Source organism: Rana temporaria, chromosome 8 (genome assembly GCF_905171775.1).
Source record: "Rana temporaria chromosome 8, aRanTem1.1, whole genome shotgun sequence".
In the NCBI taxonomy this organism is placed as follows: domain Eukaryota; kingdom Metazoa; phylum Chordata; class Amphibia; order Anura; family Ranidae; genus Rana; species Rana temporaria.
This window is the reverse complement of record NC_053496.1, coordinates 47,044,147-47,061,652: the sequence shown is the minus strand read 5'-3', so window position 1 is coordinate 47,061,652 and position 17,506 is coordinate 47,044,147. Positions and strand designations below refer to the sequence as shown.

Here is a 17,506-nt window from a genome sequence, read left to right as displayed (position 1 = left end):
GGGAGGTATGCGCTCTTGTCAGTTGCCAGCGGAGAGAGCAAGCGGGATGGGGAACCGCAGCACCCGCTACATGCGCTCCGCCTCTGGACACAGACAAGGAGGAGGGAGGGGAGCACTTTGGAGCTTCGGCGCCCCCACCTCTGCGGCGCCTGGGTGCGGAGCACCCCAGGCACCCTGCCTAGGATCGGCCCTGTTAATGAGCTTTGGAGTTTCTTGCCTTTTTTCTGAACGCCCGAAATTTGCGTACAAAGTGCCGTTTTTCGTCAGGTTAAAACGCTAAAAAACAATTTTTTTATCCATTAAAAAAAAAGTAAAAAAAAAAAAAAAAAAGCTACACTGAAAAAAGCTGATTAAAGCTATTGCAAAAACGCTAAAAAGCTTTGAAAGGCTCCCTGCAAAGCTACTGGCGTTTTTTATAGCTTTTTTTAGCTTCAGTGTGCATGGAGCCTAAAAATTGTTGTAAGGGAGGTTTATTGCTATCTATGTCCTTTTTTGGGGAAATTTTGCTTTTGTCACTGCAACAGAAACTAAGGAAAAATCTTCCCATCAAGTGTTCAAACAGCAATATAAAAAGTTAAAGTCTATTAAGATGTGGCTTAATAGAGTGGAAAACTTGAACAGAATGGAGGACCTAGTATGGACCTCAAGGCAGAAGCGGAGGGTCTACTTGGAAACGTGGGCGGAATGGAACATATTCAGATATTCGGAGGAGGGGAAAGCCTTGATGGATGTAGATTGAAGGTGGGATGACTGCTGCGGGGTCCGGGGGGAGAGGCAGGCAGGGGCGTTGCTTTTTTTTTTTTTTTTTTTTTTTTTTTTTTTTTTTTTTTTTTGTTTTTTTTTTTTTTTTTGTTTTGGGGGGTTTAATGGGTATTGGGGAGGGGTTAGGGACGGGTGGGGGGGGGTTAAGTAAAGTAAACAAGGAGATACAGGGGAAATGTCCCAATCATGGCGGGATTTTGGCTTCCCGCATGAAGGGGACAGAATCGAAACGGGATATTAAAGGTACTGTCAGGGTGAGAGCCCTGACTTTTGAGGAGTGAGGGAGGGGAAAGAAACAGGGATCAGAAAATTTAAAATGTAATTTGTTTTTCCTCCCCCTGGTTATAAATGAAGATTAATTAGATGGGGAAATGGTTTTTTCTTTCGAAATGTTTTTTTTTTTTTGTATGGGTAATTAAATTGATATTACTGTTATATATGATCAAAGGGGGTTAAACTGGAAGAATACCCCTCGGGTTTGGTTTCTTTTTCCTTTTTCTTTTCTTTGGATTGTACTCGTGAATCTCTGTTTTCCTTGTTGTTTAAAATCAAATAAAAGATGATTAAAAGAAAAAAAAAAAAAAAAAAAAAAAAAAAAAAGTTAAAGTGGCAGAGTTTGTGATCCTTGCTCCATCCATAACAGAAATTAACCAGTTCCCGACCCCCGCATGTACATATACGTCCACAATATGGCACGTACAGGCACATGGGCGTACACGTACGTCCTCGCCTATTAGCGGGTGGGGGGTCCGATCGGGACCCCCCCCGCTACATGCGGAGGTCGGGTCCGCTCGGGGAGCGATCCGGGACCACGGCGCGGCTATTTGTTTATAGCCGCTCCGTCGCGATCGCTCCCCGGAGCTGAAGAACGGGGAGAGCCGTGTGTAAACACGGCTTCCCCGTCCTTCACTATGGCGGCGCATCGATCGCGTCATTCCCTTTATAGGGAAGACACGATCGATGACGTCATTCCTACAGCCACACCCCCAAACAGTTGTAAACACATACTAGGTGCACCCTAACTCCTACAGCGCCACCTGTGGTTAACTCCCAAACTGCAACTGTCATTTTCACAATAAAGAATGCAATTTAAATGCATTTTTTGCTGTGAAAATGACAATGGTCCCAAAAATGTGTCAAAATTGTCCGAAGTGTCCGCCATAATGTCGCAGTCACGAAAAAAATTGCTGATCGCCGCCATTAGTAGTAAAAAAAAAAAATTAATAAAAATGCAATAAAACTATCCCCTATTTTGTAAACACTATAAATAATTTTGCGCAAACCAATCGATAAACGCTTATTGCGATTTTTTTTTACTAAAAATAGGTAGAAGAATACGTATCGGCCTAAACTGAGGAAAAAAAATGTTTTTATATATGTTTTTGGGGGATATTTATTACAGCAAAAAGTAAAAAATATTGCATTTTTTTCAAAATTGTCGCTCTATTTTTGTTTATAGCGCAAAAACTAAAAACCGCAGATGTGATCAAATACCACCAAAAGAAAGCTCTATTTGTGGGGGGAAAAAGGACGCCAATTTTGTTTGGGAGCCACGTCGCACGACCGCGCAATTGTCTGTTAAAGCGACGCAGTCCCGAACTGTAAAAACACCTTGGGTCTTTAGGCTGCATATTGGTCCGGGGCTTAACTGGTTAAATAAAAAAAGTTTTTATTTATTGGAGCAAATTAGGAAAGGAGTGATGGTGTGGGATTATCCTGGCAAAATGAATATAGACAGAGATTACACAGAGTTTTCACAGCTGCTATCTCAGGATTTCTAGTGAATTGTGACCAGAGGGAGGGAGCAATAAAGATCTCAGAAAGTTCTCTATGCTCAGGTACTGTTAGATGAGATAGCAAATGGGCAGACACAAGTTATTTAAAAGCACGCTGTACATTTTAAAGATAGGTGTTTTATATTTTCAGTTTATATTTGGGATCAGGGAATATAAAAATTATATGAAAAGCACGTTGGGATCATTTCTATCATTTTCTGGTAAATTGATATATAAACTGTCCCTTCTGTTCCAGGACCTCCTTCAGCAGCTTGGGATTTGAATTACGAAGTGACCGGTCCTGGATCTGTGTCCCTGACCTGGAGGACTCCTAAGGACTTGGGAGGTCGGAAGGAGGTCATGTATTCAGTGGCATGTAAAGAGTGTATGAGCGGACGCTGCCTCCGGTGTGGGAATGGAGTGATGTTCAGACCCGGACAGGTAGAACTCACCCAAACACGTGTCCATCTCACTGGGCTCCTACCAGGCGTGGCCTACACCATGGAGGTGCAGTCAACCAATAAGGTGTCTGAAATGAGTGCTGAACAGCCAAAACACGCCTCTCTGAACCTCAGCATCAGCCAGTCAGGTCAGTCCTATTTGCATTAAGCTTTACTCCAGCCAGATATAAAAATACACAATTATTGCAATTCTGTATTCATTAATACACCATTAAATTAATTGTTTAATGCAAGCAGTGCATTTGATCTGTATCAACCTTTTTCAGTCCCTGAAAACAGAAGAAGAAGAAGAAGCCAATTGTTGCTTCGGTGCTAACAGGCAGTATGCTGATAGGAGGGGAGAGCAGATTGACAGAGTGATGACCCCATCAGCAGTGGTGGCTGGCACTCCATTTTTTAGGGGGGGAGCAAACAAACCTTGCCCGCTCTCTGCACACCAGCTCGCCCACCCGCAGTTACAACATCCAGGTCACAGACGGCTTCCCCACCTTCTCCTCCCGGCCAATCCTGTCACCTCTCCTCCTGGCCAATCTAGTCTTAGTACCCGCTTCCTGTCCTAATTGGCTGGTAGGAGAAGCATACCCCAACCTGCAAAAACTCATTTGATGGAGGTGGCAAACTTATTACAGAGAGGTGGGCGTGGCTTAAACCGTGCTACATATTGGGCATGGCTTAAATGGGATGTGGTTTAATAGAGCCTGAGATGACTTACAGCGGTAAGTAGTTTGTGGAGGGTGGTGTCAGTAGGGCAGTGGACGGTGTTATTATTTTTTTACAATTGTATTCTTTAAATTATTTTACAATTAACTTTTTTATTTTTTTGTTTTTCACAATGATTTGGGGTGGGGTAGTGGACAGTGTCAGTAGAACAGTGTGTCAGTAGTTTTTTTGTTTTTACTATTTTCTCTATTTTTTACAATTTTGTTATTTATTATTTTCTTTAAATAATTTTTTATTTATTTTTTATTTTAACAGTGCTTCTGGGGAAGGGGTGGGGAGTACATGGCGGTGATGTTGTCAGAAGGGCAGTGGACGGTGTCAGTAGGGCAGAGGACGGTGTCAGCAGGGCAGTGGACGGTGTCAGCAGGGCAGTGGACGGTGTCAGCAGGGCAGTGGACGGTGTCAGCAGGGCAGAGGACGGTGTCAGCAGGGCAGAGGATGGTGTCAGTAGGGCAGTGGATGGTGTCAGTAGTTTTTAATTTTACATATTGTTTTTTTACAATTCAATTTTTTATTAAAATGTTGTTCACAAATCTTTTTCGGGGAGGGGGTTGGGGCAGTGGACAGTGTTGGTAGAGCATGGGGTGGTGTCAGTAGTTTTTTATTTTATATATTTTTTACAATTACATTTTTTATTATTTTTGTTTACAATTTTTTTTATTTTTAAATATTTTTTGCATTTTTGTTTTTTAATCAACTCTGTTGGGGGGCTTTGGTGAGATATCAGAGGTCTAAACAGACCCCTGACATCTCCTCTTTGAGACATGGAAAGGGACTGAGGATATTGATTCCCCAATCCCTTTCTCGGCATTGAAGATGAATGGACAGGAGACAGTGGCTCCTCTCCATTCATAAACTGAGCAGAGAAAACACACAGGTTAATCTTCTCAGTTTTTACAGGACACAGGAGCGATCTCGCTCACTGTGTCCAATCAGAAAAGGTAGGGGCCCGTAAATGACCATTTCCTTCCTCCGCTCTCCATCCTGACAGATCTCCACAGCTGGTGAGAGAGGAGAGGAGGGAAGCCGGCTGCAGGGGACGAGAGGAGGGTGGAGGAGGAGGACAGGGAGCCGGGTGAAGGACAGGAGGGGGCTGGATCAGGAGGACAGAGAGCCGGGTGAAGGACAGGAGGGGAGCCATAGAAGAACGAGGTAGAAGGACATAGAGGGGGGCTGGAGGAGGAGGATACACAGAACAGTCGCGGATGATCGGTGCAGCCGGAGGTACAGCTGTGATCACCGTTCTCCCTGTGTAGCTTTTTAGCCAACAGCCACTGGAGGGAGAGAAGGAGAAGCACTCGGCCACAGCCCGAGGGCCCAATGCCACTAGGGGGCCCCATCAGGGTTGCCAGCCTCAGTAAAACACAGTGTGACAGTATGTTGTGTGTGTGTATTCTGTGTGTATGTATACTGTATGTATACTGCGTGTGTATATTGTGTGTCTATACTGTGTTTGTATACTGTGTGTGTGTATACTGTGTGGCCCCATAATCTATTGCCTGGGGGCCCCATAATCTCCTATTGCCCGGGGGCCCCATTATCTCCTATTGCCCGGGGGCCCCATTATCTCCTATTGCCCGGGGGTCCCATAATCTCCTATTACCCGGGGGTCCCATAATCTCCTATTGCCTGATGGCCCCATATTCTCCTATTGCCCGGGGGTCCCATAATCTCCTATTGCCCGACGGTCCCATTATCTCCTATTGCCCGGGGGCCCCATTATCTCATATTGCCTGGGGGCCCCATGAGTTGTCAGTCCGCCCCTGTAGACGCTATAACTTTTAGCGCAAACCAATCAATACACGCTTATTGGGATTTTTTTTACCAAAAATATGTAGAAGAATACGTATCGGCCTAAACTGAGAATAAAAATTGCTTTTTTTTTAATAAATTGGGCATATTTGTTATAGCAAAAAGTACAAACAAAATATTGCTTTTTTTTTCAAAATTGTTGCTCTATTTTTGTCTATAGCACAAAAAAATAAAAACCGCCGAGGTGATCAAATACCACCAAAAGAAAGCTCTATTTGTGGGGAAAAAATTACGTCAATTTTGTTTGGGAGCCACGTCGCACGACCGCGCAATTCTCAGTTAAATCGACGCAGTGCCGAATTGCAAAAAGCGGCCTGGTCTTTTGGCAGCCAAATGGACCGGGGCTGAAGTGGTTAATAACTTCCTTTCTTCTTGACTTTTTTCTTTGGGGGGGGGGGGAGGGGGGGTAATGAATGAAATACATTTCTCAGAGATGAACTTGGCACAATAAACATTATTTACTGTCTTGCCAGCTTTGCTACTGATCCTCCCATCATTATAGAATTCCTACATTATTTTCGCTCGGCTGGGCGGAGGGGTGAGAATTTCTCAGAGCGGAGCTGCGAGTTTCATGGTTCCCGGCAGAGTTGGTGTTATGTTCTCACTAATGTGATGCTGTGCAGCCGACACTGGAATTGTGGTGTTTAAAGATGAACTCAGATATCAAAGAAATAAATAAAGCTGAACTCCAGGCACAAAAACATTCATGTAAATGTATTCCTCAATAGCCACAAAGGATAGAAATCCACTTTGTGTGCACTAAATTCCCTTGCAAACTCAGATCATTGTGCTGTACATAATGGTCTGCGCAGAGAGTAGAGCTGTGGGAGGGGCCCAGCAGGCCCCACCCACTACAGACAACTACAGGAGGGGGCGGAGACAAGACCAGTCACCCCAATCAGGAGCAGTAGTTCAAAAGGGCGTTCATTGTGGATATTTAGCCAGGGTCTTAGTGGGGGCACAACATATGGAGTGGGCGTTGTTTGGTTTTTCCCACCCAGAAAGTGAGTGGACATATTACAAACCGTGGGTGCAGTTAACAATTGGTTGGTCTCTCCCCCCATTCCAAGGGTTAACTGTTTGTCTGTGGGCAGGTTGCCTACAGCATGTTAGTTAGGAAGTTGGCTAGCCCAGGCTGGGGAAGGGTTAATCTTCTGCACCCTGTTCCCAGGCTTTTTGAACCCTGCCTGTTCTCCCTGTAAAATAAAGGAGGACATACCGGCGGTGCGTTCCTTGAATAAGACTGACAGGCGTCTCAGCCAATCAGGTTCACCATTTCTGGTTACCGGTAACCTGATTGGCTGAAGCGTCATCAAGGGCGGGAGAAGACATCGAGGGACGTGGAAGGAGGATGACTGACCCCCAGAAAGGTAAGTGCCGGGCGGGGGAGGGGCATTTTACAGGGCACAGTGGCAACAATGGGCACAGTGGCGACAATTAAAGGGCACAGTGGCATCAATTGGCACAGTGGTGACAATTAAAGGGCACAGGGGTGACAATTAAAGGGCACAGTGGTGACAATTGGCACAGTGGCGACAATTGATGGCACAGTGGCTGTGTTTGATGGCATGGCACAGTGATTGCGTTTGATGGCATGGCACAGTGGTGACAATTGATGGCACAGTGGCTGCATTTGATGGCATGGCACAGTGGTGACAATTGTTGGCACAGTGGCTGCGTTTGATGGCATGGAACAGTGGCTGCGTTTGATAGCATGGCACAGTGACTGCATTTGATGGCATGGCACAGTGGTGACAATTGATGGCACAGTGGCTGCGTTTGATAGCATGGCACAGTGACTGCATTTGATGGCATGGCACAGTGGTGACAATTGATGGCACAGTGGCTGCGTTTGATGGCATGGCACAGTGGCTGCGTTTGATGGCATGGCACAGTGGCTGCGTTTGATGGAATGGCACAGTGGTGACAATTGATGGCACAGTGGCTGCATTTGATGGGCACAGTGGCTGCATTTGATGTCATCCACATTGCACATGAGGACGTCAAGGGCCCGCCCCCATTCTGGGACATCAGATAATGCGCCAGCTGCTGGGGGAATGAGGGGTATTACCTTATTTATAATCTCCTTGGCAAACTTTTGCCATATGTACATTTTTCATTGTTTTTTTTAGGAGAGTTTAGATAAAGGTTTTAAATAAATTAATAAAAACTGATAATGGCAACCACCCCTGTCAGTGGTAAATGATTTGCCTCATCTCTGTAACTGATAGATCTGCAGGAGAGCTTGTTCTGTTGAAAACACAGACTTATTGGCTGGATCACCATTAATTAATAATATAAAAAAAGACTAAAACAGAGAACGAATGCAGCTCTCATATCTTAAGCCATGTACACACGATTGGTTTGTCCGATGAAAACAGACCGATGAACCGTTTTCATCGGACAAACCGATCGTGTGTGGGCCTCATCGGTTTGTTTTCCATTGGTGAAAAAAAATAGAACGTGTTTTAAATTTTCCCTATGGATAAAAAAAAAAACGATAGAAAAAAACTAGGGTTGTCCCGATACCGATACTAGTATCGGTATCGGGACCGATACTGAGCATTTGCGCGAGTACATGTACTCGCGCAAATGCTTCCGATGCTTCACCGATACTTTTTTTTTCGGAGAGTGGGTGGAGAGGGGGCGAAGAGCGGGTAGAGAGCGGGCGGAGAGAGCTGCTACCGCTGTCTAGTCCCCAAAGAGAAAGCTAAGCCCCCCCCCCCCACCGCTGCCGTCTAGTTGATCGACGTGGGGAACATTACAGCTTTCATTTGAATAGCTGTGTGTTCCCCGCCGCGCCTCGTCATATATAGCCCCTCCCCCTTGTCCGGGCACATTGATAGACAGATCACCCGTCCCAGGATGGGTGATCTGTCTATCAAAGTGCCCGGACAAGGGGGAGGGGCTATATATGACTAGGCGACAGTGGTGGCGGCGGGCTTGGCTTTCTCTTTGGGGACATGGCTGCATTTGGGGACAAGGCTGCATTTGGGGACACATGGACACATTTAAAAAAAAAGTATCGCTAATCGGTATCGGCGAGTACATGAAAAAATGTATTGCTAATCCGTCTCGGTGAGTACATGAAAAAAAGCATCGGTACTTGTACTCAGTCCTAAAAAAGTGCTATCGGGACAACCCTAAAAAAAAATGATCGTCTGTGTGGAACTCCATCGCTCAAAAAACCACACATGCTCAGAATCAAGTCGACGCATGCTCGGAAGCATTGAGCTTCATTTTTCTGAGCACGTCGTAGTGTTTTATGTCACCGCGTTTTGGCACGGTCGGATTTTTGACTGATGGTGTGTAGGCAAGACTGATGAAAGTCAGCTTCATCGGATATCTGACGAAAAAATTCAATTTGATTAGATTCCATCAGATATCCAATCGTGTGTACAGGGCTTAAGGATTGGTAAGCTGCAATATAATTTTTTTTTGCTTTTGGGTTTAATACCGCTTTAAATATTACTAAAATAAACCCAATATGCATTCCATGGCATAGAATCAATAGTAAACCTAACGTTTGAAACAAATGTTAGCTTATAGAAGATTTCAGTGTTTTTTATAATCTTTTTTATTGTTTTTAACTACATTTTTATTTATTTATTGGCCCTGTTTATAAGAAAGAAATAAAAAAAAAACACCTGATATATTTCCGAGGCATTGATTTGTAACAGATCAATATTGAAAACTTTTGAAACAAGATGTTGAAGCTTATAGGGGGATTTGGTTGTCTTTTTGTTTTGTTTTTTTATTGTTTTTATTACCGTACTTCTCCTTTTTCAGTTATTTTTTATTACATTTTTTAGTCCTAGTTATTATAAAGAAAGAAAGGTAGAAAAAAAATATACATTCATAAGGCAGTGATTTTTAACATATCAATATTGAAAACTTTTGAAACAATGTTAAAGCTTATAAGTTGTATTAGTGATTTTTTTCCAGTTTTTTTAATTTTTTTTATCATTTCTCCTTTTTTTTTTTTTTGCTGCGATCTTTTCCCTTTTAGCTGTGCCTTCCTCCCCTCTCTCTCTCCCCCAAGCCTTGCACTCTAACCGAATTTGTCTTTGTGACGCTTTCTCTGTATCATACGTGAGGGTCTCACAAGAGGCGGTGATGCGGTGACCCAAATTCAAAGTGACAGCTCCGGCCAAGCGTCGCCCTCCCCGAGGTCACATGTCACCGCGCGGAGCACAGCGCGCCTGTGTTATTGAATTCTCCCTGTTTTTGTGATACACAGAAAAATATGTTCCAGCTCAATGTTTTTTTTTTTTTTTCCTCCCTCTTTGAATTATTTTTATCTTGTGTACCTTTCTAGGTCTCGTTCCTCTGTTTCTCTCCCTCCTGTTTTTTTTTTATAGGTCTAAATGTATTTTTTTTTCCTTCCAGTGCCATCTGCTGTGCCCATAATACACCAAGTCAGTCGGTCGACTCAGAGTATCACCTTATCCTGGCCCGAACCGGAACAACCGAATGGCAAGGTCCTTGACTATCAGCTGCGTTACCGTGAAAAGGTACCTGCTACAAGTGCCTCTCTGACTCATTAGCCCATGGCTGTGATGAACCTTACGCAGCACACAGACAGACATCTGCTACCAGTAACATCTGCCTCTCTACAACACAAAATCTGTGTGTACCCCTCGGGCCAACTAGGCATTTGCCTAAAGGCTGCACTCTACAAAGGGGCATCATATGGTATTTTAGCATTTACTCTTTACATCTTGTTTTGTCTGTTGTATAATTAAAGCTCAACTCCAGGCAAAAAAAGCAAAAAAAAATAAAGTTTCCCCTTGCAGTGTGGCTGTGCCTCCACTGCGAAGGTTAACGTGTTACTAAACCCACAACAGTAAAAACAGTCTGTATATGCAGTAAAGCATGCTTGTTATACTCGCTGTGGAACCTAATGGGGTTAATCATCCACATTGTGTAAACAATGCTGTTTGAGCCTGTCTTCTTTAAACCTCCCCTTCGTCCACTGACTCCAACTCATCTATGGATATTATAGAGGGAAGGGGACAGGCTGCACATGCTCAGTTTGGTGTGTAGTGCTAGAGTGTTTTTTTTTTCTTCGGAGAGTGCACGTTGTCAGCAAAGGGCCAATCAGCACTGTCCAGTCCGAGGGTCAGCCTCATAGGACAGTTAGAGGAGAACGAAAACTCCTCCTACAAGCTTTAACCAGACACTAATAGAAGTCACAAGACTGCTATATACTGTTGATGAGAAAAGATATTTAACAGTTAATATTTAATAAAATAAATTAATTTCCATGTTCTGTGTACTGTGGGAGACCAGATATAGTGATAGTAAAGCCAGGACCCTGAATTCACTATAACGGCTCATTTTTTCCAGGGGAGAAGGCCTATATTCACCCGATCCTCCATTCCACCAGCGAACAGTGCTCCCCCACGATCCAGCAGTGGACTGTTCCTGAGTTCCAGAGCAAGGCTAGGGGCCTGATGACATTAGGAACAGTGCACTGCACAAGACCACAGGGGGGTTGGAGGACCAGGTAAGTATATTTGCGTTCTCTAACCCCCTAAACAGAAACAAGTGATTAACCCTCGCAGTGTGGGCACAGCCCTACTGCAATTTTGCCTGGAGTTGGGCCTTAAACTTCACATCACCCATGATTGGTGTGCATTTTTTCACGTTAAGACCCCTTTCACACTGTGCAGGCGAGGCGGGCATTAGCGGTTAAGCGCCGCTAGTTTTAGTGGTGCTTTACCGCTGTTATAGCGGCACTTTTCGGCTTTGCAGGCGCTTCAGCAGCTCTGCCCATTCATTTCATGGGCAGGGGCGTTGGAGGAGCGGTGTATACAGCGCTCCCGCACCACCCCAAATATGCTGCTTGCCCCAGTGTAAAAGCGATCAGACTTTCACACAGGGAGGCATGAGAGGCGCTTTTCAGGTGCTATTTTTAGCGCTAAAACGCCTGAAAAGCGCCCTAGTGTGAAAGGGGTCTTAATTCTTCATATTAAGGGCAGACAATTGACAAAACACAAGCTGTAGTCTGCATTTGCACCAATGGGATTTAGGCCGACCATACACGGTTCGAATCTTGGCCGTTTCAGCAGGAATCAGCCGAGATTCAAACCTTTAATTGGTAGGCTGAATGAACCAAGTGGATCGATCGATCAACCAGCCTGTCGGATTCTCTTTTGATTATCACTAGTGGCTGCTATAGCAGCTAGCAATAATCACTGTCATCTCCCGGCAAAGTTGGCTTCACCCGCCCAACCCCACTGGCATACCTCCCAACCGTCCCGGATTTTGCGGAAATGTCCCGCGATTCGCGGAAAATCCCTGCGGTCCCGCGAGCAGTCCAATTGTCCCGCGATTTTGCGTTAAATTCTGCAGTCCCACAATTCGTGGTAAATTCTGCGGTCCCGCGATTCGCGGTAAATCCTGCTGTCCCGTGATTGGCGACAAACGCCCCCCGCTCAACAACTCCGATCCACAGACCCCCCCCCCCCCCCGCTCCACAATTTTGATCTGCCCCCCCCCCCCCTCCGCTCATCAACTCTGATCCGTGGACCCCCCCGCTCAACAACTTCGAGCTGCTGGGTTGGACAGATAAAGAGTCATCAAAAGGCTGAAATAGCTTTCCTAGAGCAGATGTTGCCCCAGGCTGCCCTCAGTGCTGCCCTTAGTGCTGCCTACATATCCGAAGGTCTAGGCACTCCATTCTGTTGAACCAAGCATAAGTCTTGGTTCACATTGAATTCCATGCGGATTAGATCCGATCTGAAAGGCATATTGACATATCATCTGAAAAAAAAACATTGTTTGCTATGAAAGCCATTCACATCTATGTGAGCTGCGATTCTGATTCGCTCACAAAAAGGGTCCTGTGTGGATCCAATGCAAATGTTATCTCCAGCTATGCCAAATGCCCTCAGATATCGCATTGATTCACATTAGAATCGCACCTGTCACAACAGATTTTAACAAGACACCGGTGTGAACCGAGACTAAATGGTGAGATGACGCGAGCCACGTAAGAACCATTGGGTTACGGTTTCTCTTGATTCGATCAAGCTACTCCACAGTCAAGGACTGTTTCCAATAAGTTTAAGCTTTTTTAAACTGTATTATTATTATTATACAGGATTTAAATAGCACCAACAGTTTACGCAGCGCTTTACAATATAAAAAAGGAGACTGAACAGTTACAATGTAATAAAAATACAAGAGGGTTAAGAGTAGGGATGAGCTTCGTATGAGTTCGACTCGAACATCGTATGTTCGATCGTTCGTTGAATTACGAACGCTTTGGGCCTTTCGTGCCCAATTCGAGTTACGTTTCACAGCCCATAATTCACTGCGACATCGCAGTGCATTGCTGGCTGATGATTGGCCAAGCATGCACTATGACCCGCATGCTTGGCCAATCACAGCTTGCAAAAAAGCCAGGGTGGCTTTGGCCAATTATGGCTATGGGGATTTAGTACACGCCCCACACTATAAAAGGCCGCCTGCAGGTCGGCCTTGTGTAGTGTGTTGCGGTGGTTAAGAGAGAACAGAGAGAGACAGAGAGAGAGTGTCATTTTTTGCAGGTAGATAGAGCAGGCAGGCAGGCTAGTCAGTTAATGTTACAGTGTGTAGAGGATATATATACATCCCAGGTGTTGTATATATATTTATACACTGTATAGTTTAGCTAGATCAGCTCTTCCTAATTTACTGGCAGGCAGGTGATTGTGCTAGCTGCAGTATTCTCACATGGTGTATTGCCTGTATCCTCTGCAGTGTGCACCATTAAGCTACGTGGTGTGTGTACTGCCTTTGTCCCCTGTAGTTTGCACCTAAAGCTGCGTGGTGTGTACTGCCCGTGTCCTCTGCAATTTTCACCTAAAGCTACGTAGTGTGTGTACTGCCTTTGTCCTCTGCAGTTTGCACCTAAAGCTACGTATTGTGTACTGCCTGTGTCCTCTGCAGTTTGCACCTAAAGCTACGTGGTGTGTACTGCCTGTGTCCTCCTCCGTTTGCACCTAAAGCTACGTAGTGTGTGTACTGCCTTTGTCCTCTGCAGATTGCAGCTAAAGCTACTTGGTGTGTACTGCCCGTGTCCTCTGCAGTGTGCAGCTAAAGCTACGTGGTGTGTGTACTGTCTGTGTCTGTGCTATTTTTCTCAATGATTTTCATCCATATTGCAGGGACCAGACATTATATTAAAGCCGCAAGCAGTTTTAAATTACTTTTTTCTTATAGTAATCTCATTTTGTGCAGTGAGAGTTTCCTAGCAAGAGGTAACAAGAGAGAGCACAGTCCTGTGAGTACTAATGCCCCTGGGTAGAGAAGGGTCTGAAAGGGAGATAGATGATAAAGTGCTGTTCTATTTATTGTGTGGACATTCCTTCCTTGGGGATGTAAAGGTCTATGGCTGGGAATGTAATGTGAAGGCCTATGGCAGGGAGAAGGGAACAAGATGGCGGAGGGTTCGGCCTCAGCGGGAGGAATGATGTCCCAGTAGGGCTGGAGCGGGGATAGAGACTTGGCGCAAAACCAGGCAACCATGAAGCACACAGTCATACTGAAACAGAAAATAGCATTCCTAAACTGTTGACACAAGGCTGAAAGCACACAGATGTCCATTATGTCTTTGTATGCTGTACAGCGGGGGTCGGCAACACATTAATCAGAAACTACCAGCAGATTGCGGCCAGGAGAATGGTAGATCCTGCCCTGAGTTTGTCAACCCGCCATCTGTAGAGCAGTTTAGTGCTCAATTTCTTTTGTACAATTCTCCTTTAGGGGGCGTGACAGGGGGTGTGTCCTATGCCTTCATACTTTTACTAATAGGTCTCCCCCATTCCCATCTCAGAAATTTGGGAGGTATATTTGGATTGTATTTTCGGATGAAAACTCTATTGATTAAACAAAAATCATACGATCTGGTATTGTATGAGAAACATTTTCCTCCTTGTCCCATCGGATAATTTTACACAACCTGTCCTGATCGGATCTTGAAGGCTGTGTAATGACAATCAGATTACCATATGATCGATTTGAAAGCAGTATTTTTTGTACGATTTTCTGATCGTGTGTACTAGGCTTAAGGTTGCCTACCCCGGCTGTACAGTAATGGCACCCTTTACTGGAAAAACAACTTAGTCATTTGCAGTCCATGGGATGTGATGGTAAGTTGTCCACAAAACTTTGGATATATATTGGTTGTGATGGTTAGTCATCTTCATGCGTTTGGCAATATAGTGATTGTGGTAGTAGGTTGTCAACAAACCTTTTGGCATAAAGTGGTTGTGATGGTGAGGTGTGTCCACAAACCTTTTAACTAGGGTTGTCCCGATACCACTTTTTTAGGACTGAGTACAAGTACCGATACTTTTTTTCAAGTACTCGCCGATACCGAATACCGATACTTTTTTTTTAAATGTGTCCCCAAATGCAGCCATGTCCCCCACAGATGCAGCCATGTCCCCCACAGATGCGACCATGTCCCCCATATATGCAGCCATGTCCCCCATAGATGCAGCCATGTCCCCCACAGATGCAGCCATGTCCCCCACAGATGCAGCAATGTCCCCCACAGATGCAGCCATGTCCCCCATATATGCAGCCATGTCCCCCACAGATGCAGCCATGTCCCTCACACCATGTCCCCCATATATGCAGCCATGTCCCCCATATATGCAGCCATGTCCCCCACAGATGCAGCCATGTCCCCCACAGATGCAGCCATGTCCCCCACAGATGCAGCCATGTCCCCCACATATGCAGCCATGTCCCCCACATATGCAGCCATGTCCCCCCACATATGCAGCCATGTCTCCCCATACCTAGATGCCGCCGCCTAGTTAATCAGCGTGCGGGGAACATTACAGCTTTCATTTGAATAGCTGTGTGTTCCCCGCCGCGTATAGACACTCCCCCTTGCTCGGGATTGAACGGGTGATCTGCACTTTGATAGACAGATCACCCGTCCAATCCCGAGCAAGGGGGAGTGTCTATACGCGGCGCGGCGGGGAACACACAGCTATTCAAATGAAAGCTGTTCCCCGCACGCTGATTAACTAGGCGGTGGCGGTGTTGCGGCATTGCGGCGGCGACGGCAGCGGGGATAGTATCGCATCTGGCATCGGGGGCATTTGCGGGAGTACAAGTACTCCCGCAAATGCTCAGTATCGGTACCGATACCGATACTGATATCGGTATCGGGACAACCCTACTTTTAACATATAGTGGTTGTGATGGTCAGGTGTCCACAAACTTTTTGGCATATAGTGATTGTGATGGTGAGGTGTCCACAAACCTTTTAACATATAGTGATTGTGATGGTAGGTTGTCCACAAATCTTTCGGCATATGGCTGTGATGGTTAGGTGTCTTTATGCATTTGACGATATGGTGATTGTGTTGGTTGGTTGTCCACAAACCTTTTGGCATATAGTGGTTGTGATGGTTGGGTGTATTCATGCATTTGACAATATAGTGATTGTGATGGTAGGTTGTCCACAAACCTTTTTGACATACAGTGATATTTGATGGTTAATTATTCACAAACCTTTGAACATATAGCGAGTTTGATGGCCAGGTGTCTATATGCTTTTGGCCATATAGTTAAAACAACAGTTTAAAAAACGTAATAACTTCATAAACTTAAACAATGCAATAAAATTGACCTAAACCACTATAGTTTCCCTTATGTTCTATAGTACAATGTTCTTTGTGATTGTTGGTTCTTCTTTCCAGGCGGACGAGGGGGAGTCTTTGTCCCTTATCAGTGAAACAAATACAGCTACAGTTGGAGGTCTCAACCCCGGAGCGATTTATGCCTTCCAGGTCAGAGCCAGGACGGAGCGTGGCTATGGGTCCTACAGCGGGAACATGTACTTCCAGACTCTGCTGGGCGGTAAGTGTCCCCACGCATTTGGTGTTATCCATAGTCTGCTGAATAATGCACGTCTCCTCATTATAGGCCTCTGCTATATAGATGAAAGCTCAGTGATACGCAAAGACAAGGGAAGCAATTAGCGGAAGAGGCTGAGTTCAGCGACAAGGGATGTATACACAACTATGACATTTACCGGCTGCGAGATCAGAACTCCTGTCAGCTTGTATTTCTCGTACGTGACGCAAACACAGTGTGTGTCGTGTCCAAATAAGTCAGAGATGTTGAGCAAAGAGCGCAAGCGTTCATCAAAACAGAGGCTGTAGTGTACTACATTATGCACTCAAAGTCAAAGTGCCATTCTGTGGGAATATTGTTGACAGATGCACATAGAGAAATAGCAATATGTTATTTGCTTTTTCTGAAGATTCATGCAATACCTCTCCAAATTTTTTATCATGAAGGCTGGGTTCACACTGCTGCGAATTTTTTTGCGAACTTGAGCCGTTGCGATTGCTCAAATTCGCAAGTCATTAAAATAACATTGTTTTCCATGAGTGCCATTTACATCAATGCGTTGCGAATATAAGCTGCGGGGAAAATGGTCCTGTCTGAGTTTGATCCTTGTGTGATGCAAATTCAGCTTTAAAAACTGGCATTCCCTGAAATTGCGGCCGCAATCGAGGCAACACTCGCGGCAAATTCGCAGCAAAAAAACAGCCGCAAAATCGCAGTAAAATCGTGATTTTACCGCTATTTTGAATTCGCAGCAGTGTGAACCTAGCCTAAAGAGACCCTGTTAGTTTTAAAAAAAAAAAAAAAATCCAAATGTCAGCTCCCTGCAACAGAAGAGGTCCTCACCTCTCTGGAGGTTTGTGTCTCCTACATCCCTTCCTTTCCAGTGTTGCTGCCTCTGTCAGACGCTTCAGAATTCGACATATACCAGATAAGAACCTCCAGCGGCCTAACGTTTCACTTAGGGTCAGGTCTTTGGCTTTAGTGGAGTGATGCGTACAGATGGGTCTGTCACTCTTCTAAGCAATTTTTTTTACTGTTTAATAGCTCTATTCTAACTCCAGGGAGAAAGGGTTAGGGCAAAGGACATCCATGTGATGTGGCCAACTACGG

At 45.0% G+C, this 17,506-nt stretch overlaps 1 protein-coding gene across 2 annotated transcripts in view; it reads left to right on the top strand.

The window, feature by feature from the left end:
• Positions 1-17,506, top strand: part of LOC120946898 (ephrin type-B receptor 5-like) — a 103,747-nt gene that overhangs the window by 43,793 nt on the left and 42,448 nt on the right. For both annotated transcript variants that reach the window (XM_040361721.1, XM_040361720.1), the window contains exons 5-7: positions 2,794-3,126; positions 9,920-10,044; positions 16,240-16,399. In XM_040361721.1, the coding sequence (XP_040217655.1) occupies positions 2,794-3,126; positions 9,920-10,044; positions 16,240-16,399 (618 nt within the window). The remainder of the gene's footprint in view (positions 1-2,793; positions 3,127-9,919; positions 10,045-16,239; positions 16,400-17,506) is intronic.